The following is a 24,672-nucleotide window of genomic DNA, read 5'->3' as shown; positions in this document are numbered from 1 at the left end:
ATATATATATATATATATATATATATACATATATATGTGTATTTGTCCCCCCCCCTGCCATCACTTGACAACCAATGTTGGTGTGTTTACGTCCCTATAACTTCGCAGTTCAGCAAAAGAAACCAATAGAATAGGTACTAGGCTTACAAAGAATAAGTCCAGGGGTCGATTTGTTTGACTAAAGGCAGTGCTCCAGCATGGTCACAGTCAAATGACTGAAACAGATAAAAGAATAGAAGTACATTTTCCGATTAATCTGTTTATGCAAATACTTTCTTTTCACTAATTAAATAATTGTTGAGGTTTTTCTGACCCTTTTTTTAGACCATCACACTGACTCTAGTTATTTCAGTTGTAGGTTAACAGGTTGCGTAAGAGACATAGCATTTTTTGAAGGGTGCGATGGGGTGGGGGACAGGTTATCGACTGGTGTGTGTGTGTGTGTGTGTGTTGGGGGTGGTGGTGTCTATATCTGGCTTAATTTAGTGCAGGTGATCTTCAATTTAAATTGTTGGGGTTAGTAGTTGCAGGGAGAATGGCCAGAATGGGGCCACCTGCACAGGAGGTCAATGGATTAGATAAATGAATAAGAAAAAGTGGATGGAGTATGGCAATGGCAAGAGGTGTTATATCTGGACTAAGGTAGCATAATAATTTGCCTTATAAATTAGTGCTAGAAGGAATGATTGGACAAAAATTGAACTGTCACTATATTGTTTATTAGAAATTAAATTCTATTACGAAGAACCTTAAAGGATTTGAATGGGTAGAAGATCTCCAAAACGATTTTTATCTGTTATATAATGAATTAAGCACTTGTTTTGATGGGTAGTTAATTTGGTGATTGATATTTCAGGCAGGTAGTGCATGTTTGGTATTCCTCATACAAGATGAGAAAGAGCCAATGTTTATCCCAAGCCATTAAGGACAAGAGGAAAGACCACTCTACGAAGCTTTTGAGCAAACTTAAGCATCCTCTCCAACCAAACATGCTTTTGTGTTTCTCAGACAAGAAAATTTTCTTTGGAGTGATCACTAGTGACGGCGATGTTATGCCTCCATTCATTTTCTCACATGGCTTCAGACTCAACACGGAGGCCTACATCAAATGCCTGGAGGAAGTGGTGCTACCTGCTGCCCTGGGTGAAGAGGGTGGCTGCTGGAACACCCCATATCTGGCAACAGGACTCTGCATCGTATCATACAAGTAGGAGAACCCAGTTGTGGCTGTCAGACAATTTCTGTGACCACATCACCCCTAACATCTGGCCACCTAATTCCCCAGACTGCAATCCCCTTGATTATTATGTGTGGGATGCAGTTGAACAAGAGACCAACAAAACTCTCTGTAACACCAAAAATGAACTGAAAGCAAGGATCATGGCAGCATTCACCAACTTAAAGAAGGAGACTGTCCAGAAGAGTTGGAGGAGATTCTGAAGTTATCTGGAGGCTGTGGTTGAAGTCTATGGCGATTTTTTTTGAATAAATTTACTTTTTAGTATTTCAAGATATTTTTATGTAATTTTGGTAAATATATCTATTAAAATGAGATGTCAGTGTTATTTTCATTTTTGTGTAATTTAGATGACAGTTTATTCACTGCACCCTATATATATATAAGTGGTTGGCGTTAGGAAGGGCATCCAGCTGTAGAAACTCTGCCAAATTTAGATTGGAGCCTGGTGTTGCCATCCGGTTTCACCAGTCCTCAGTCAAATCGTCCAATCCATGCTAGCATGGAAAGCGGACGTTAAACGATGATGATGATGGTGTATATAAAATACATTGTTATTCACCAGAGTTGTTTCTTTGTGCCTGTTAAACCTATGTGAGTGCTGTTGCACTAGTTTGCTTGTTTAGTTTAATATGTCTTGTGTGTAAGCTGAGAATGGTATTTGGTAATTCCTAGTGTTTCTGTTTTCTGTGTGTGTGTGTATGATGGTTACATTTGATGTTCTTTAGTGTCATTGGCAAGAATGGAAATAACAAATTTAGTCGATGCTAATTTTAGTCTGTTTGTTGTTAAAAGCCTGATTTTACCCCAGTTCATGTAAACCTATTTTCTGGGTTGAAATGTTCATATAAATAACAAACTATCAGTTAATAATACCAGCTACACCTATTTTTGTTATTTACCAACAACATCAGTTATTGGATTTTAATGAGTTTGTTTTCGGTTTGATTTATATTTGGGCTTTGTGTGACAGAGAGTGACAAAGATTGCTGAGCGGTTATTTCTAGTTTTGGTTTCCAGACATTCTGTTGTTTTTCTCAATTGGGCACTTGATAGAAATGTCATTTGAGGTGCATAGCAATTCTATACACTGGGATACATTTACTTTCCACTTACATTACTGTGGCCAATGTTAAGTAAACACTGGTGTTATTGAGTTCACGTGGCCACATCATCATCATCATTTTAATGTCTGTTTTTCCATGCATGCATGGCTTGGACAGCGTTTATTGAGGCAGGTTTTCTATGGCCAGACGCCCTTCTTGTCAACAACTCTGACCTGTTTACAAACAAAGTAATATTTCCCCTTGGCCAGACCTTTTCGCAGAAAATTGGAAATGACATTCACATACGACATTATATGATGTCAAGACAAGGAGACACGCGTACACACACACACACACACACACACACGACAGGTTGTTTTCTTCAGTTTCCCTTCTACCAAATCCACTCACAAGGTTTTGTTCAGCTTGCGGCTACAGTTGAAGACTTGTCTAAGGTGTCATAGTGGGATTGAACCCACAACTATGCAGTTGGGAAGCAAACTTTTTAACCATGCAGTCATGTTTTCCTTTTGTATTTGGTTTGCAAGATTCTTGATGTGAATTTGTGTGTTGAAACAAATTTTATAGTACCTTGAGAGGGCCATTATGCCGATAACAATAAACACATGCACTGGTTCAGTATCACTTTATACAGTAATGCCTACACTTATATACAATGTTTTAGATAGAAAACCCCCAAAACAGTCATTGCAATCACAATGATGTTGATTGTTTTAAACTTATGAAAGATTTCTATACTGAAGTGTTTGTATAGAATAAGTAGTCTTAGAGGACCAATGAATATATTTAACTCCTTTTAGAACAATCTTCTTCAGACTGCCTCTGGTTTTATGACACAAAACTGTCTATTTTGAGATGTTGACATCTATATTAAAACTTCTCTCCTAATTTTATGTTAGGACTCTTTCTTATGTCCCAGACACTTGCTGAACAATGCAAAGAAGTTATTTTTACTAAATCCCACCCAATCCATGATATGACAATATTTTTGATAAGAAATGTCGGCAGTATTTTTTAGGAAATCTGGTCAGAAAAGGGGTCAACATAGTTTGACGTATGAAAGTGCTGAGTCAGGGACTAAATTCCTTATAAAATAAAATTTTATCTCCTTTACATTCCATATTTTGTTTCATCTATGTATGGTTAAGAGCATAAGTAAAAGGTGTGTACTGGGGGTACATTCCAATGATTCTCTCTCTCTCTCTCTCTCTCTCTCTCTCTCAAATACAAAGGCCTTGTGCTTATGAAATATATTCAGACATGCTGTAATAATAGATAAAACACCATGTGATGTCTTTTACCAGGGTTCCTCATTTTACACTCTTGGCTTCGTGGTTAGGGTATCTGACTTATGATCATAAGGTCGTTGGTTCAATTCCCAGTGTTGCATTGTGTCCTTGAGCAAGACACTTTATTTCACAATGCTTCAGTCCACTTAAGGTGGTGAGCTGGTAGAAACGTTAGCATGCCGGATGAAATGCTTAGTGGTATTTTGTCTGTCTTTACATTCTGAGTTCAAATTCTGCTGAGATCGACTTTGCCTTTCATCCTTTCAGGATTGATAAATTAAGTACCAGTTGCATACTGGGGTCAATCTAATCGGCTGGCCCCCTCTCCCAAAATTGTAGGCCTTGTGCCTAGAGTAGAAAAGAATGCTCCAGTCCGCTCAGCTGGTAAAAATGAGTTGTGCCTGTATTTCTAAGGGGTCAGCCTTGTCACACTCTGTGTCACACTGAATCTCCCCCAAAACTACGTTAAGGGTACACGTGTCTGTGGAGTGCTCAGCCACTTGCACGTTAACTTCACGAGCAGGCTGTTCTGTTGATCGGATCAACTGGAACCTTCTTCATCATAACCAATGGAGTACCAGTTGCTATCGGTAACTATGGCATACACACAATGATTATAATTTAACTTTCCTCAAATTTCTTGGTGCTTTTATAAAATGATGAAATGAATATTCATTTTAAAAGGAAACTATTTATCAAATTAGAATTAAATAAAACAAATTTATCATTTGTTTATTTGCTCTGAATATATGTTTATTACACACTGGTAAAATACCTCCATTGAAAATTTGCCCACTATCTACTCCATCAAACGTTTTTCTCTTCAAAATTTGAACTTCTCCCATAACTGTCCTGTCATTTACTCTCTCTCCTCCTTCAACTAACTCTGTCTCTATGACTCTTTTTCTCTCTCATTCTATGTGTGTGGGTGTTTGTGACATTCCTTTACTCATTGCCTGCCATGAAGCCTCGTATGTGCACTCATTCTGTACCTCTTATGTTAACTCTCTCTCCATATAATTTAAAGTGTAACTGGAGGAATCAACCCACCAACCTCATTTATATTAGTTAGTATTATTATTATTATAATAATGCTTAGCTGTATTTTGTCTGTCTTCACCACGTTTGGAGTTCAAATTCCACCAAGGTCAACTTTGCCTTTCATCCTTTCGCAATCGATTAAATAAGTACCAGTTTCGCTCTGGGGTCGATGTAATCGACTTGCCTCCTCCTGCCAAATTTCGGGCCTTGTGCCTGTAATAAAAAGGATTATTATTATTATAATAAATATACTGACCGAGACCTTTGGAAATGTGCTGTGCGTGAGAAGACCCGGCAAGCCAAGTAAGATCGTTGCCAGTGCCGCTGGACTGGTTCTTGTGCGGGTGGCACATGAGATGCACCATTTTGAGCGTGGCCGTTGCCAGTACCGCCTGACTGGCTCCTGTAGGATTTTCGAGCGAGATCGTTGCCAGCGCCCCTGGACTGGCTTGTGCGGGTGGCACATAAAAGACACCATTTCGAGCGTGGCCGTTTTCGTGCGGGTGGCACGTAAAAGCACCCACTACACTCTCTGAGTGGTTGGCGTTAGGAAGGGCATCCAGCTGTAGAAACTCTGCCAAATCAGACTGGAGCCTGGTGTTGCCATCCGGTTTCACCAGTCCTCAGTCAAATCGTCCAACCCATGCTAGCATGGAAAGCGGACGTTAAACGATGATGATGATGATGATGATATTAAGCAACAAAATTAAAAGGAAGTCGCACTTTCCACTCATATATTTCATTGACACATATTTTTATTGTAATTATTTTGTATTGCAACTGGAAAAAGAAAAAAAGGTTAATTAAATGAATATCTGCAACGATGACTATTAATTGGTTCACATGTTAATGTTTGTTCTAGTTGGTTTGTTATACAGCTCATTGTTATTGCTGTAATTATCTCAGATAAACTTTTACATTTGCGATAATTATTTTCATTAAATCTTCTCGTATTGGGCTGCTGCTGCTGCTGCTGCTGCTGCTGCTGGGTGCAGACGTGGCTGTGTGGTAGGAGGCTTGCTTGCCAACCACATGGTTCTGGGTTCAGCCCTGCTGCATGGCACTTTGGGCAAGTGTCTTCTACTATAGCCTTGGGCCGACCAAGGCCTTGTGAGTAGATTTGGTTGATGGAAACTTAAAGAAGCCTGTCTTATATACATATGCACACACTTGTGTGTGTGTGTGTGTTGTTACCTACCACCTCTTGACAACTGGTGTTGGTTTGTTTATGTCCCTATTACTCGGTAGTTTGGCAAAAGAGACAGATAGAGTAAAAATGAGGCTTAAAAAAAAAATATAAATACTGGGGTTGATTCATTCAACAAAAATTTCCTCAGGGTAGTGCTGCAGCATGGCCGTGGTCTAATGACTTGAACAAGTAAAAGATAAAATATTCTAAAGGTGAAATTTATAAACGAAAATTTGATAAAGCTTCCGTAGTTGTCATAATCATTTTGGGTTGAAGTAATTTCTTTTAAAACAGCTTGATGCATGTGATGGAGAGGAGGATAAGGAGCAGTTGTGAAGAAAGGCTGTTTCTAATATGGCTCCAGTAGCTTCCAGCTACCATTTAGTGCGGTGGTGGGGGGTATACAGTGGGCTTGTTTGTCTCTTTCCTCACGTGGCCATTGTGAGGCAGATTCCATTAGCTGTCTGTTGTCAGTCTTTTAGGTTTCAGCAAATCACTTGATTAACACTGAAGCATGTAATTCTTTTACCTCTGCTGCTGCTGCTGCTAATGATGATGACTATAATGATAGTGATGATGGTGATGATGATGGTTTTGCTGCTGCCCTCCTTTCTGTTTTGTTGTTATTGTTAATAGCTGAGATGATTGAGAAAGGTAAGGGCTGGTTGGCTGGCTGGCTGGCTGGCTGGCTGGCTGGCTGGTGTGGGTGGGGTTCGTTCCGATGAGTCAGACCTGCTCAGCTGTCAGTCTTGACTTCCAACTATGATGATGGAGAAGAAGAAAGGAAGGAAAAGAAATCAGTATGGAGTCTGGTGTTCATCTCCTTTCAGACTTTGTGAGGAAAGGGAGAAGAAGAAATAAATTGATCCATGGAACTGATGGAAACGTGTTTTTGGTAAAAGTGCCAGGTGTGCAACGAAGTAGTCTTTCTTGACAAAGGTGGGGAATATTTCTTTTTTGCTTTACTCCCAGATTTCATTATCAATCGATTTATATTTATTGTTGTTGTTGTTGTTGTTGTTGTTATTATTAAGGTGGTGAGCTGGCAGAAGTGTTGGCATGCTGGGCAGCATTTCATCCATCTTTACATTCTGAGTTCAAATTCTGCCAAAGGTTGACTTTTTCTTTCATCCTTTCTGGGGCGACAAAAGGAAGTACCAGTTGCGTACTGGGCGTTGACATATTCGACTCTTGCCCCTACCCTGAAATTGTTGGCCTTTTGCCAAAACTTGAAATTATTATTATTATTATTGTTATTTGGTTTTGGAAAAAGAAAAAAAGAAAAGGTTGGGTAAAATTAAAGGATTGTCTGTATTTTTAAACTAGAGCTTGTATAAGGAAAGAGATTTTTTAGTATAAACTACTTTATTTCAAATTACATCTGTCTTGAAGTGATAATGGGGAGGGCCCCGAGTCGTCCCTGCCCCTCCAATATCCTCAACCAGTTCTGAAAATTCTTTTCATTCAAATTCTTCCAAAGCTCCAAGACCTTACTCTCTTTTCATTTTTATTGTATATATTTATCTCACTTTTGAGTTTTGTTATTTTCTTACTTTTTTTTGAGTAACAATTATTTTTCCAAATTAATTTCCTTATTTTTTTTTTTTTTTTTGATTATTGAACAAAGCTGACCATGTTTTGATTTGAACTCAGAGCGTAGGGAGCAAACAAATATCGCAAGGCATTAGTTTTGATGCTCTCACACTTCTGCCAGCTTGCTGCCTTAATAATGAGGAGTGGCTGTGTGGTAAGAAGCTTACTTCCCAACGATATGGTTCCAGGTTCATTCCCGCTTTGTGGTACCTTGAGCAAGTGTCTTCTACCAATCAGTGTCTTCTACCTCAGGCCAATCAAAGCCTGTAGTGTGTGTGTGTGTGTGTGTGTATATAACTACTGAAAAGGTTGCAAGACAACAAAAATTTTAGAAAAATAAATGAGTAAATGAGTGGAAACTTTACCAGTGAGTGTGTTAAATAAGAAAGCATTAAAAGAGAATGACTCTCCCTGGGCACAACAAAATATACTTCAACACTCGAACTCACATAAAGAATCTTGCAAACCCAATCCAAAAACGAAATAATGATAATTATCGTTACTATTTCTAGCATACCAGTAACAACAACTACATAATGCTGAAAAGCCATTTTTTCCCCTTCGATACAAAAGCATAAACTTGTTGGTTGAGTAGTTCCAAGAATCTCTTACCACTTCATGGAAGGATAAAAAAGAAACAAAAGCAAACAGCTGCTATGATTTGAACCTGAAAAGGTGAAGCATTGAATGATGGTGCATCTCGTTAGCTCTCTATTTTTTGCATTGACTTCAGTTATAATAATAATAATGATGATGATTTATAAACCATTTCTAGAATATCTAGTTATGCTGTTCCTCTTTTAGATGACTATTACAGTGAACATATATCTCATCTTTGAGTTGTTTACCAATTAGCAGTTTTGCTTCTCCACCCCTTTATTCTACTGTTATATAACTCACCTGTAGTTATACAACAGTGAAATATACATACATACATACGTATATATATATTATATAATTGTTCTATAACTGCCTCCCAACTGCTGCATCTGTAAAAAAGAAATTCACCCAACCATATCATCTTTTTTTTTATTTGATTGCCTTTTTTTTTTTTTACTGTTATTTATTTAGTATATTCTGCTGCTATTTTCAGTTTCTTTTTCCTCGTCAAACATAATCAGAGCAACTTCTGAAATCAGAGGAGTTAACAAACCCAGTTCTGTTAGTGCTCTTAAAGCATTCTGAGTCTGTGATAAACTAGAATCTTTTCAGAACCAGTGTGTAGGGTTCCGATGTTTAGATTTGAAATATTTTTTGTCCTATTTCATAGTAATTGTGATGAGAGTTTAATATTGTTTTTTTTTTTGCGATACAGTTAATTATAAAACACCCCCCTCCCCCCAAAAAACATAATAAATAAACAAAATATGGTAACTATGAAGATAAATTGTATGTTTGTTCTTTCTTAGTTGCTTCTTTGGACAAAAGAAAATTGGTTTCTGTCGTACCACATGTGACATAAAGTGCTCCATTTATCCTTGTGTGCAGGTGTACAGTGTCTGATGTTATTATATAATTAAATTCATACTTTGGGTATAAATTCTTTTTCCAAAATTCCGACGACCTCCTCTTTTCTCAATACACACACACACACACCTTTCCCGATAGGGAAGCCGTGTATTCGCCTCTTCAGCAAGACACTTGTTCCTGTCTCTCTACCATACTTGCATATCCCTCAATACTATACCCTACTCAGTTTTTGCGAGTACTTGGTGAGTCCCCCAGTGTTGGTGTCACATAAAAGACACCCAGTATACTCTTGGAGTGGTTGGTGTTAGGAAGGGCATCCAGCTGTAGAAACCCTGCCAAAGCAGATGCTGGAGCTACATGCAGCCCTCTACCTCATCTGTTCATGTCAAACTGTCCAACCCATTTTTTATGATGATGTGTTTTCCACTGTTATAGTTGTAAGTTTTGTATCTACTTTGGTAGCCACGATATTTTCTTGGTATTGGATACAGTGTATCTCTTCTATACCAAAATGGTAATACACCACTTCGTCTATTGTGCTATTGCTGATAGTTCTGCAAGACACCGAATTTGCACTGTCTGCCTTGAATCTGACTTGAGCTCGACTATAACACACGACTGACACTTAACGCTGAGAACGCGTTCGACTCTACAACAATCGATACACAACTCCCCATACTTGTCCCATTTCCACTATAATACTATTCCAGCATCAAAAAGAAGGGGATGTTAAATGATAATGATTATGACAAACACATTAGACATTCAACATGTGCAATGGTTAATCCAGACATGTGTTTTTGCTCTCCATTTTTTCCTCTCTCCAATGTATTCTTTCCTCATTCCTTTCTGTTGAAGAGCATAGACTCAAAATGTAAAAGACTTCCATTTTTTCCTGAGCATCAAACTAATACACCTTGTTTGTCATTCCCTTGCCTGTCTCTGTATTTTGATTTTCTGTATTATATTGAACTATATATATGTGTGTGTGTGTGTGTGTATACACACACACACACACATCATCATCATCATCATATAACTCCTATATATAAAGTTCTTTAATTCTTCTCACAGCTAGTTTTATCACATTGGATTATCTGTCAGACCTAATTTTAGTTTGTTTTATTCACTTATCTCAAAGTTGAAAATAATAAGCATGCTAGTATTAGAAACCAAACTTGAAAAGTTCCTTACTACCAAATGTGGTTCAGTACCTGTTTTTTCTATTGTTTGCCTTTCAACATTAAAAAAAAAAAAATTCAATTTCCCTAATCTTACAGTCATTCTTCATCCTGTAGAAATTCTACACAACTAGTTTTGGTCAGAAATATCCTTTGCAATGTCTTGGAGTTAGATGTCATAAAATAATGCCAATGTAGACATTTTTGTTATGCAGATTTATGTAAAATTCAGAAATTTAATTAAATGTAATTAACCCTTTTGTTACTTTATTTTCATTGAAGTACACTGCCTTTATTTCAATTAATTTCAAAAATAATGAAGAACGTGGTAAATTAAATTTGTCTCAATTAAGCTGAAATTTGGATTGAACAATTATGAAATTTTGATGCATGGTTTTAATTTAGATCACTTTAAAACAGGGAGTTTGCATTATATATAGCACTAGGGGTATGGTATTAAAAGAATAAATGTTTTACTCCACCCCGTCTTTTTAGAAGAGTTAAAACAACTTTATCTTTTGTCTATATCAGGTTATAATAAAAATGTTCATATTTCATCACCAAAAATATTGTTTGCTTCTTTTTGTTCTTGTAACTGTTGCACGTTTCCAGTAAAACTTTGTTTTCTATTTCCAGAGAAAGCGTCTGCATTGGTGCCAAGTTGTGAAAACAAGCTGAGTGGTTATGATCAGTACTTACCGACTCAGCCGGACAGTCATTGGCAGTTGTACAGTAGAGGTTTTGGTTCTATCAGTGGTTCTCACCAAATAGTCGATCAGCCTGCCTCCTCGGGCCCTACCAACATTGCCTATGATATGCCTTATGAAGCTGCCCATAAATTTGACATTGCAGAAGCTAATTTTTCTGTCTTTCAAAAAGAATGCAACCTTCAGACGCCAACTTCTGTTGTGTCCGTTCATAATGAACAAAAACTCAATTTTCAGAATGGTTTAAATGCAAACATTACGTCGTCTTCAATAGAAATAAGTAACGAGAAATTTGAAAATGGAAGTGAGGTGAAAGAGAAAACTAGTCAAGATTTACAAGATAAACGACCTTTTCAAGAAACTCAGCCCCTTGAACTTACAACTCCTCTTGATGACATTATTATAAAAACAGAGGCGTTTATACCACGCCGTGTGAATTTGAATTTGGCAAAAAGCCGTGAAAATGACCAGTCATGTATGAAATCGGAAATTGGTAAAAAAACCTCAGCTAATGATCTGGATGCAAAGAATGAAATGTCTGTGGTAGAAGACTCTGTTGAATGTGTTGCTATTTGTGATAAACAATGTCTAGAGAATGCTTCTGTAACAAGCAGCCAAACAGACACTGTTACTGGTGTTAAAGACGACGGATCCGTTGGTAGCAGTGTCTGGACTGCATCCGACCGTAATGAACTATCAAACTCTCAGGAAGAACCCATGTATGAAAATAACGATATTGTGATAAGAAAAGTTGAGGATATGTCTGCAGTGTGCTTGAACAATTTGTCTGATTCCATGCAGAACAGTCAAGAAAACCTGCCTGATATGGACATAACTGAACCCAATGCCTTGCCCAGTCAGAATTTGAGTTATGACATAGATGATAACCCAACAGATGATTCCTCTCGGACCCTTGACACAAACGATTGTGACAACTTGGTGCCATTTACTATTGGCAGTAGTGAAACAAACTTCCAAGAGGTTGTTGGCTTTGATTCTATAGATAACGAAGACGAAGATATGGAAGAATATCTTGAAAAGTGCTGTTCAAGTGAACCAATCCCTTTGTCTGTGAATCCGTCTGGAGTATTAGTTGAAGCTGAGTGTCATGTGCATTCTGAAATGTCTGGCTCCCCTATGGAGCTCCCTGAAGTACTTGGCAACGGTGTCCTACCTAATGAGTCTGTAATGTCAGAAAACTTGGATAAACCTATGGATTTATCAAGTGATACTGCTGCTCATATAACAAATGAGGAATGGAATTCTGTAGACATTTCTAAAAGCAATTCTGATTTCCAATCAGAGAACTTTGGACACGATACTCTGTATGTTGCTGATTCAGATTTACCTAATAATTCTGCAGAAAATGGTTTTCCTTCTCCAACATATGTTAGTTCAGAAAGTTGTGAACCTATTGAGAATGGTTTCCCAAGTTCCCCTGTAGAAAATGGTTTAAATTCATCATTTACAGAATGCCATCAATCTTCTACACTTGGCGCTCGACCTAAAGAACCCACTTTACCGAAATTAGCACGGCCCAACAGCCTCTTAGGTTTGTCTAAAGTGTGTTTGGACACACCATTCGCTGCTGCCACCGTTGCACACATTTCAAGTCCTGTCTCTGATGAAGACAAATGTAAAGATTCTGCATCCAACGGCTTTCCTGATGCCACATCAGACACACCAGCGACAGGGAATCAGAAATCAATAACTCAACAGCTATTAAGTCCGCTTCAACACAAGTTGAACAATATGGACATTAAACAACGCCTTGAAAATGATACTGAAATCGAAAACAGTCCCAAATCTCCTCAGCATAACTGTGATGTTGTTCATTTATTGCCTTGTGACAGTTTACAGAAAGATGGCGCTGAAGAAAATATCAGCTCTGTAGAAGAGAATAGTGAAATTCGAGAAGACCAAAAAGAACTTGATTTAAATAATCAACCAGAGACTTGTGTAGATTCTATACATGTGTCTTCGACAGAGTCACATTCTTCACTGTCAGACACAACCCTATCACCATCAGCTACAGTGTCATCTGGGTCTGGAGCAGTACGACCCCATTCTTGGAGCCCTTCAACCGGTGCTTCTGTTACTGCATCTTCTTTGTTGAAATCAAAGCGGCCTACCAGCCTAAATTTGCCACAACGCATCCGAGAAGTTAACACTCCAAATGATTGGTCAGGTGGAGTAATGTCACAGACATTTCCTAATGACTCTGATAATTCTAGCAGTGGTTGGTGGAATCAGAGTGGAATTCAGCCAATATCAGAAGAAAATGAATCAGGTTAGTTCATTTTATACGATTCTCTGTAAGTCTGTTCTATGCTTCACTTGGAATCCAACTTCTTTTTCTAGTCAGAAACTAACTGCTCACCCTTTTGGTTTTAAATTGAAACAACTCATATCAAGTTTTTGGGGTTCAAATAATTTTTTTTTTATGTGTGTTTCCATTGAATTTATTTTTATGTTCATGCGCAGAACTTTTTGTTTCCCCAGATTTCAACTTAAAACTGAATTTATTATTCCTTCCCCTCAGCCCTCCATAAACTGACTTTCACCATTGATCGTGCCTTCATTCCTTGTCATTCCTTGTGTCCACCTCTCTCCTCACCTCCCATCATCTGCCTCTCTCCTTTCACACTCTCACAAACGCACTCACCCTTTCTCATCGTCTCTTCCTATTCTCTCTCTCTCTCTCTCTCTCTCTCTCTCTCTCTCTCTCTCTTTTATACACCCTCACCACCTCTCTCCTCATCCTTCCAGCTATGGAAGCCATGCATTCACCTCTTCAGCAAATCTTCTCTTCCTGTCCCCTCGTCATACTTCAACCTCTTAACACTGGGCTCAAAGCCACCTCCCTCAGTGCTAGGCTCATTCTCACTTGAAGAATCTTGTCTTGCAACTTATTTACTGACCTCACTGATGCTGGTGCCATGAAAAAGAATACCAATCACAAGTGGTTGGCGTTAGGAAGGGTGTCTGGCCATAGAAACTATGCCAAGGCAGACACAGAAGCTCAGTAAAGTTCTCTGGTTTGCCAAGTCTTGTCAAACCGTTTGACCCATGGCAGCATGGAAGACAGGCGTTTAATGGTGATGGTTCTGTGTCATTTATTACTGCAAGGCTATAGAAGTACCGGGTGTGTGTGTGTGTGTGTGTGTGAATTGTTATGAGGGAACCAATTCACAGGAATTGGTTTAATTAGGGGAAAACTGATCTTAAGAATGATATGTAATGAGAGAGTATACTTAGATAACTCCAACACAAAATAATCAAACTTTTTTGGAAGAGAATCAAAGATTATCAACATATTGGGATCAGGGGTCACTGACTCAAAATTTGTTTGCTTTTTGATTTGTGGGTTTTTTTTTAATTTTAGGATGTTATTGCATTATAGCTTATAAGGACTGCTGTCCCCCATTTTCCCTTTATTCTTTAAAAATCTGTCAAAAGCTGTCTGTGTTTAGAAATAGAATATCTGACAGTAGTTGTAGGGAGGAGATCTTTGAAAATGTAGTTAGAAAGATAATAGGGGTGAGAAGTGAGAATTTCAAGGAATCGACAGTGCAATTGGTGGTTCTTACGCTTCCAGATATTCATTGGAAATATGTGGTCTCCAAAATGTTTTGTGTGTGTGTGTGTATATATGTGTGTGTGTGTATTTATATATACATGTGTGTGTGTTTATATATACACATATGTGTGTATTTATATATACACGTGTGTGTGTGTTTATATATACATGTGTGTTTGTACATATATATGTGTGTGTGTGCATGTATTTATATATACATATACATATATATATATATATATATATGCATATATATATATATATATATATATATATATATATATATGTGTGTGTGTGGTATATTGTATATTATTTTTTGTTAATTATTAGATTCCTGTAATTGGGTAGAAGAAAGTTGGCAAAATGAAATTGTTTGGTCTTTCATTTCATGCTGAGACTTGTTTCGAAAAGATTTCTACATTGTAGAAAGGCATTTATTTTATTTGTTTATATTTCTAAAGATATGTGTTATCTTCAGAAAATAGGACAAAGTTCATGTAAAAACTACTCACATATGATAGGAGGCTTCAGTACAGTTTCCATTTACTAGATTTATTCACCAGGAATTAATTGGCCTTGGGCTATAGTAGAAGATACTTGCTGAAAATGCTGTGCAGTGGGATTGTAACTAAAACCTTGTGGTGCTGAAGCGAACCTCTTAATCATTCAACCAAACCTGAATTTAATTCATTTGTTTTAAAACTAATTCCGGAGAGTGTTTATTCAGTACAGTCTTAACTTTCGTATGTTGATTGTATCAGGAACTACTTACTATAAATTCTTTTTTAATTAACCCTGGAAAGTCAGGCTTGATCGTTAGTTCTAAGGCCATTGTTCTTCCACAGTACCATTAATTCGTCATTAATCTGGCTCTACAGCTACAACTCTTTAAACTTTCTACACTAACCTACCCTCAACTCTGGTTAGTTTGGTTTTATGAGTCATGCCTAGTTTGTCTGGTTACTCTTGTGACAGTTTACACAATTAAATAAATACCTAACCAGCGAAATATTTAATTAACCAATCAATCTGAAGATGATAGAGAGGTGTAGCACCAGCTATCGGGCCTAGTTTAGGTAGAGTTGAGTGGATAAGAGGAAAGATTTGCCTCAGATAATGTGCTAAATTAATCTCCTTTAATTTGGTCCACTCATTTGACTGGGGCCATACTGGGGCATCACCTTGAAGGGTTTTTAGTTAAACAATTCAACCCCAGGGCTTATTTTTCTTTTCAGGTGTAGCATTTCTTCTCTCACTCACTTCTACTGAACCTCTAAGTTATGGAGAAGTAAACAAACCAACACTGGGAACCAAACACATGGGTTTGACAGTTTGACTGAGGTCTGGAGAGCCAGCGACTACACCAGACTCCAGTCTGATCTGGCAAAGTTTCTACAGCTGGATGCCCATCCTAACACCAACCATTTTGAGAGTGTAGTGGGTGCTTTTTACATGCCACCGGCACAGGGGCCAGTTAGGCGGGCCTGGCATTGATCACATTCAGATAGTGGATATAATAAATATATATATATATATATAGGTAGTGGGGGTCTCCGAAAGGGGTCCCAGGAAATACGTCCCTGCCTTCCTGAGCTAGTTTCCCACCACATTTCTTAAAAACTGTAGTAGAGGCCTTGGTCTTGGGACCACTCATGTCTAGAAACTGAGGTTGGTGGTAAGCAAAGGCATGCTCCCCGTAGAAAATCCACCTCCGAGAAGGCTTCATGATGGCAAAGGAGAATGGGCACCGGCCAGCCCAAAGATGCACTTGCCTACCTCGGTTGCTATGGCATTGAAATAGATCCAGCCACCCTTGTTAATGGGAACATAACCCAGATTTAAAACACTGGATGATGATGATATATACCGTAAATCCTTGAGTATAATACGCAGTGAATTAAATATTAAGTAAATTGCCTTTACATATTTATCACTTAGAAAATTTTGCTTAGAAAATATTTTTCATTTTTAACCTCGTATATCGTACGCACAAGAAATTTTGACCTTTAAATTTTGGGAAAAATGTGCGGATTATACTCGAGGATTTACAGTATATATATATATATATCTATAATGAGTGTGTGTGTGTGTACATATGCATGCATATGTGAGTGTGTATAGGTTTGTGTCTCATTGCCTTGACATCGCATGCAATTCATTTCCCATATCTTGCCAAAACAAACCATGGGGAAATGCCTTTCTTTGAAATGAATGAGAATTGGTGATAGGAAGGGCATCCAGCCATGGAATGTATTTTCCAAACCATCCAACGGTGGAGTTTTAATATATATATACAAATTTTTTGTCCTTTGAGCAAAATTCCCCCCCCCCCCCCAAAGGTGGGAAACTACTTTCCATCGTTTATTCTTGTTAAACTTGATAGAATCTCATTTGATAACAGTGAAAGTACAACAGCAGCATTTATTACATTGTAACTTAATACTTGTTTTTTACGAGTAGGAAGAAATAGCCTGAGTGTATTATACAAAAAGCAACAAAAAAATTGTATATACATCTATGATTTGATGAACAAAGAACCAAAAAAGAAAAAAATGGTACTGTTTACTGAAAAGTTGCCAATCTGGTTGAGCATTGTCAATTTAGGTGGTTGTGTTTCCACTGGCTTCATTCCATATTTACTCTGATGGTTGGAAGTATTTTTATTTGGGGGTTTCTCCTCTATTCTCATCTGTTATTGTTGGCATGGTTACTGGGGAGAAAGTTTAGCTCTCTGCTTTAATATCTGTGCTGTCATTAAACCTGCTAACCTGGAGTGGATTAGTTTCTGTTGGGGAAATCTCCCTTACTTCATTCACTGTAACAGAGAGTTGCAGGGTAGATACAGAATGGCTGGATTTAGGAGTTTCCTGGTTTGCTGGAAGGGGTTTCCCCTCTGAACACAAGTTGTTCTTGAAACAAATACAAAAACAAATAGAATGATGAGAAGAAAACTAACAACAACACTTGTTTCTGTTTTTAGCACAATACCTGAAATTTGAGTGAGGGGGTTAGTCAATTACATCCACCTCAGTACGCAACTGGTATTTATTTGAATTTTGTTTTTTTTAATTAACAATTAATCTCAGTAACGTTTTTCTCTTTTTTCTTTGAATCTATGTGAATGTCTTGATAAGACTCTTAGAATAATGCATCCATAGAATTGTTCTGACCAAGATGCAATACATGTTTTACTCCATTGCTTTCAGAAATCCATCTTTTACCAGAACTCTGTCACTCCTGTCATGTTAACTTCACACACACATACACACATGTGTGCGTGCACACACACACACAATACATATATTTTATATATGTACATATATACAAAATATGGGGATTTAGTTCACAGGTGATCTAAATGGATAGGTGTGCTGAGTAAGTGCTGGTACGGATTACCAGGGTTCCAAGCTCGTTACCGAGATGGAAGTTATGGAACTATGGAACTATTGCAGATTTCTGATATAGTGGATATAGATTTGTTAAAAAGGATAACAAACACTAAAGCAAGACATCTCAAGTCATATATGTTAGAATTATTAAAAATCAAAAATTAAAAATTGCTTAATGATTTCATAATTCTAACATGGTGTTTGTTATCCTTTTTATCAAATTTACATGTAGATATATATATATATATATATATATATATATATATATATATATATATACATACATACATATGCATACTCTTTTATTCTTTTACTTGTTTGTCATTTGACTGCAGCCATGCTGGAGCACTGCCTTTAGTTGAAAAAATCAACTCAAGGATTTATTCTTTGTAAGCCTAGTACTTATTCTATTGGTGTCTTTTGCCGAACCACCAAGTTATAGGGATGTAAACACACCAACATTCGTTGTCAAGTGATGGTAGTGGGGACAAACATAGTCACACAAACACACACACACACGACGGGATTTTTTTCAGTTTTCATCTCCCATATCCACTCACACGGCTTTGGTCTGTGTATGAAACAGGGAAGCCTTTCTCTGCTGCACCCCATATGAAGCATAGTTTTTAACATCCGATTGTCTTGAACAGCCATTATTGAGTTACTTTATTAGAGACATTGGTTTTCTGACACATTTCAGAGACTCTTTAACTGCAGAAGCCGCAAACAACTCAAAGTATCTCCCATTTAAGAGTCTTGTTTCTCCATTTTTCATCAAATCTCATGACTTTCAAGATTCTCAAAATAACTCCTCTCATCACGTACTACCACATGCTATACGTTTCCTTCTCTGTTTTCCATTTTTTTGGCTGAAGGAAACTACTTCAGAAATATCACACCCTTCCGCATGAATGTGATTGGTGAGCAGAATTTTGATGACTACTTGAACCAGTGAGTGCGTGTGTGTGTGTGTGTGTGTGTGTGTGTGTAGACATGGCTGTGTGGTTAAAAAGTTCACTTCCTAATCATGTGATTATGGCTTCTGTCCCACTGTGTAATACTTTGGGCAAGTGTCTTCTATTGTAATCCAGAGCTGACGATAGCCTTGTGAGTGTATTTGGTTGATGGAAACTGAAAGAAGCCTGTTGTGTATATGCATATATGTGTGTGTGTGTGTGTGCTTGTATCGCCTCATCTTGACATTGTGCAATAGTTGCAATAGCAAACATCACCGTTGTACCAGCAGTGTCATTTGTTTGCAGTCTTCCATGAAGACATGTCTGGTCATTGTACTGTTCAGAATAAAGGAAATATTACTTTGCTTGGAAACAGGTGAGGGTTGTCAACAGGAAGGTCATCTGGGATTGGATGATCTGCCTCAATCAATTTCATTTGACCCGTGTAAACATGGAGAAGTGGATGCTTAAATGATGAAATACAGAGAGAGAGAGAGAGAGAGAGAGAGTTTGCTGAAGCATCTCATCACTACCTTCAGCCTTTATCTCCTTCAGCCAGATATCTCCTCTATGCAAGACACTTGTGCTCGTGCCTCTACCATACATCAGCCTTTAACACTTGGCATAAAGCCACCCACCTCCATCTTAGTGAGAACTTTTACTTTTTCCTTAATTTTTTTTTTTTTTTTGGTCTTGCAAGTTTGTGTTGCAATCTCATTAATACCAGTGGCTTATAAAAAACATCCAGTACACTCTAAAATGGTTGGCATTAGGAAGGGCATCCAACCATAGAAACCACATCAAAGCAGACATTGGAGCTCACAAACCTTGCAGCTTACAGATCCTGTCGACCTGTCCAACCCATGCCAGCATGGAAAATGGATGTTAATTGGATGATAATGATGATAATGATATATATTTGTTTTTTTGTTCAGTTATAATAAAAACAATTCTATTTAATCTGATGGGTGACTCTCTAATTTTGTACAAATTTATTTTTCTTAAACAAGAATATCATTATTGACAGTGACTTTGAACTTTTGGCCTATTAAGCCATCATTGGACACACACACACACATACACACACACGTGTGTATAGGAAAAATAGAAGTTGAAAATGCACTGAGAATAGTTAAAATATGTAAAGAAGATTACATAGGTCAAACAAATCTTACTCTAAGAAATAGATTGACCATTCACCGACAACAAATACAAGACCTCAGTACTTGACAGATTCCACTGAGTGGACACATAGACATATATGCAAAAAATAAGCCCTCCAAATTCCAGGTCTTCCTACTCGACCTATATTCAGTGAATACCACAGATGAAGCATGGATAAACAAAGGAAACACTTGAATACAAAAGTACAAACCAAGACCAAACAAACTTTAACAGAATACATACACTAATATTCACCCACCAAACTCATTCTACCACTTAACATGAGGAACCCACACAGCTAACAACCAAAGCTTTAGCCACTTTACTACATACAAATGTCTCCTGTCCACTCTCCCACCTGGCAGATTAAATTTAGAGTATCTTGAATGAAACTAAACAGGTTCTCTCAACCGTGTCGGCCTCCATTTTAGGTGCAAAATATACTGTCATGTAATACTAACGCATGGGCATAGCAGGAAACATGCAAAAGGTTCTAAACTTAATCACATGTTCATTCTCTATAAGCACTTGACAGAAAACATTCAGAGCATTGATTGTTTGGTACTGTCCCTAGACATGTTCAGTCAACTGTGTCAGCCTTAACTTACGACGCTAAACCTCTCTTGATACTAACACACAGAAGTCGCAGAGAATCCACAAAAAATTTTTAAGACCAGTCATGTGACTATCCTCTACCAATCCTGTTCAAAACTTATACTAATTTGGGCCATGAACTCCCCATAAAAATAGGGCAAACTTCAAACACCAGTCAGAAGCAAAACAACTGCAACATAAGCCACGGAAACTGTGGAACTGGTTAAAACTTTAAATATTTAAATATAATAAAAAATATTTTAACTATTCTCAATACATTTTCAACTTCTATTTTTCCTATATTTCTACCCATGTGGAATAAAATAACTTTGTTTTCTCTCTCTAGCACACACACACACGCACACACACACTCTCTCTCTCTCTCTCTCTCTCTCTCTCTCTCTCTATATATATATATATATATATATATATATATATATATACACACACACACACACACACACACATGTAAATATATAGAAGCATCTGATGTGATGGACATTTCCTACATGTCCACTAATCTTTAAGTCATGTGGAGCTGAGTCAAACTATTATTAAACATATATGTAGCTACTACTAAATGTATTGAGTGCTCCATTTTTTCCTTTGTTCACTCATACACACACACACACATATATATATATATATAAAATCTTCACCATTGTTTAATGTATCTGGTCTTTCCTTTATCTGGTTCATTGTTCTTGCCTCAAGTGTTTTTTTTTCCATCCTTATATCCTCTCCATCTAATTTTCTTAAAGTCACAACCAACCTAGAGGTAACTGTCCTCCATTGCTGATTGACGCCTGTAATTTACTGGTCAACCTAATCAAAGCAACACTGCATCACTGTCCACTTTCTTTACATGGAATGACTCACATCAATAATAATAATAATAATAATAATAATAATAATAATAATAATAATAATAATGATAATATTGTTGTCATTGTCCCATTGTTGATTCTATTTCTTTCTTCCTTCTACTTCCTTCATGTTAAATAATTAAATCTAAATTCATTTCGTGTCAAGTGCCTGCCCTACATTTTACAGACTAAAGTTACAGGCTATTATCTCACACATTCTGCCACAGTTCAATGTGTTACTTAAGTTGGACATCAGTCAGTGTTTTCTCTATTGTCAAGTCTGATTGCTGTTGTGATGCTACTCAAGTTTCACTTGCTTCTCAACCTCATGGTTTCTTGTTCAGTCCCATCGTGCAGCACCTTGGGCAGTTTATTTTCTACTTTTGACCCAGGTTGACAAAAGGCTTGTAAGTGGATTTGCTAGACAGAAACTGAAGAAAACTTATTGTGTGTGTTGGTAAACTTTATGATTAGTACACAACTAGTAAGACATGTGTATCATAAAGAGACAAGTTGTATGAAAACACTGCAAGTTTTGGTCGAGCGACTGACTTTATTTAGCATAAAAGACTCTTTATTGAATTGGTAAACAAACAGAAAGTCAGTGATTCTCCTTCCATCCATTATTTTCTGGATATTTCCATTGAAATATACTCCAGCCTTTGAACTAGCATTTTAAAATGGCTGCACTGAGAAGATAAAGTTTATATATACATCATCATCATCATCATCGTTTAACGTCTGCTTTCCATGCTGGTATGGGTTAGACAGTTTGACTGAGGACTGGCGAGCCAGAAGGCTGCACCAGGCTCCAATCTTATCTGGCAGAGTTTCTGCAGCTGGATGCCCTTCCTAACGCTAACCACTCTGAGAGTGTAGTGGATGCTTTTACGTGCCACCAGTATGAGAACTAGCCAGGAAGTACTGGCAATGACTACACTCAAAAGGTGATTTTTACGTGCCACCTGCACAGGAGCCAGTCCGGTGGCACTGGCAACGACCACGTTCAAATGTTGTTATTTTAGTAAATTCTTCATTATTTTTAACCTTAATTAATGTGAATATATTTGAACAGAAATATGGTAACAAAAGGGTTTAGAATAGTTGGTAATTATCTTAATCTTGTTAAACACAGTAACTTCCCCTCCACCCCCACCTTTTTCAATCCTCAATGGCAAACACTGCTTTAGTGTTCTGGAGGTTGTTGACCTGTTCAACACTGACATGAAGTGTTTTTGACAGGGACAGTTTTAGGTTTTAAGTTGTCTTTCAATTTCATTCTTGAGAAATATTTAAAAAAGGCTGTTGTTGTTGTTGTTGTTAAGGCTTCACTAGTCAGGAGACACTTCATTGAATGAGAATGGACACAGTCACATAACTTAATGAAACAGATCATTAACGACTCTTCGAGAAATGACCTTCAATTAAACTGATGAATATTAAGAATGTCTCTTGGTAATTTCAGTTTAATGAGATGTCAGAGATAAACTCTGCTGCTGCTGCTGCTACTACTACTACTACTACTACTACTACTACTACTACTACTACTACTACTACTACTACTACTACTACTACTACTACTACTACTACTACTACTGGTGAATGCCATATGATAGGAAGGATAACCCAAGCAATAAGTTTTAACAAGGGCTAAGCTTCTGTTCTTTTCTATCTGGGATCAAATGTCATTGATGGATGGAGTCTGTCATGTCTCTTTGCTTCCCCAAATCGTTTTACTAACATTTTTCATAATTCCATTTTTCTAATGCCCTATTTGCTTCCTGTATCAAAGACACAATAGAACATCTCTTGCTTCAGTTCAATGTAGCATGTGATTTCCGGTTGAGTCCCATTGTGTGGCACTTTAAGCAAGTGTCTTTCTGCAGAGCTTTGGGTGGGGGTGCAGTAGCTTGAAGTGAAGTTGTACAGAAATTTATTGAATGTGTGTGCATGTGCGCATTTATACCAGCTTGGGATGCAATCAAATGGAAATACTTTGTGCACCGAGTATTATTTCAGTTGTGGTACTTATTTCTGACACCAAATCATCTCTACTAATGCTACCATGCACTTTGCATCTTGTTTCCTATGGGAATGATTATATATTAGACAGATTACAATTGACTAAAATCCTCAAAGAAAGCTTTGTCTCTCTGTGTGTGCGTATATATCATCATCATTGTTTAACGTCCATCTTCCATGCGTGCATGGGTAGGACTGTTCACAGGAGCTGACTAAGCAGAAGATCTACCCAAGGCTACTGTGTCTGTTTTGGCCGGGTTTTTACAGCTGGATGCCCTTCCTAACGCCAACCACTCTACAGAGTGGACTCGGTGCTTTTTTACATGGCACTAGCATAGGTGAGGCTAGTTTTGGCATGATTTTTATTGCTGGATACCCTTCCAAATGCCCACCGCGTTTCAGTGTGGATTGGATGCTTTTAACATGGCACCAACACTGGCAGGGTAACCAAGTAACTCACAAGACAAGGGATAATGAGAGGGAAAGGGGGCAGTTGAGGAGGGGAACTCGTGTCAGAAGATGAAAGGTTAGAGGATAACAAAGAGGCAGAAACAGGTGTCTTGCTATAACGGAGGGGGCATTGAGGGAGGAGATCCAATATCAGATGCATGTAGGTATCTATGAAAATGAACTCAAACCAAGTAACGATATTTCAAATGCATTTTATACGTACATTTCAGATAATTATGTGATAAACTGAATGGAAATTTCATCTTTTACACCAAATCTTCCTCAGTTAAGACACATGAAAATATTTTGGTTTGTCTGAACTGAAGAAGAGTTTGCATAACAGATGAAATTCCCTTTTTATCTATTCTTTTAGTCTTTTACTCTTTTTCCTGTCCCTCTCTCACATTTTAACCGCTCAACGCTTGGCATAAAACCTCCTCCCTTAATATTACACCTCCTTTCAGTCAAGGGGCCTTGTCTGGTGAGTTACTCGGTGCCTTTGCTAGTCTTGGTACCTTGTGAAAAGCACCCAGTACACTCTGGAAGGGCACACAGCTGTGGAAACCTGCCAAAGCAGACTTTGCTTCTCTATTCAGTCCTCTGGTTGGTTCATTCCTGTCGAACCATCCAACCCATGCCAGCAGGGAAGACGGACTTCAAAAGATGATGATATATATATATATGTGTGTGTGTGTGTGTGTGTGTGTGTGTGTGTGTGTATAAATATTAGAGCTATATGTATATATGTATGTGTAAATGCCATGAATATGTATATATTCGTGACTATGTATTAAAACCATGTTTTTTGGTGATGTTAAATATAAAAGTACATCATCCTTCTGTGGCTGTTGGTAACTTTAGTTCCTTTAACCCTAAC

At 37.6% G+C, this 24,672-nt stretch overlaps 1 protein-coding gene across 1 annotated transcript in view; it reads left to right on the top strand.

Moving 5' to 3' along the window:
* The window catches only part of LOC106872539 (uncharacterized), a 122,894-nt gene that overhangs the window by 43,935 nt on the left and 54,287 nt on the right, over positions 1-24,672 (top strand). Inside the window, exon 3 of the mRNA XM_052969890.1 lies at positions 10,704-13,064. Coding sequence (XP_052825850.1) covers positions 10,704-13,064 — 2,361 coding nt within the window. The remainder of the gene's footprint in view (positions 1-10,703; positions 13,065-24,672) is intronic.

The sequence above is a fragment of the Octopus bimaculoides genome, chromosome 8 (assembly GCF_001194135.2).
Source record: "Octopus bimaculoides isolate UCB-OBI-ISO-001 chromosome 8, ASM119413v2, whole genome shotgun sequence".
Classification (NCBI taxonomy): domain Eukaryota; kingdom Metazoa; phylum Mollusca; class Cephalopoda; order Octopoda; family Octopodidae; genus Octopus; species Octopus bimaculoides.
This window is presented reverse-complemented; position numbering and strand designations above follow the sequence as displayed.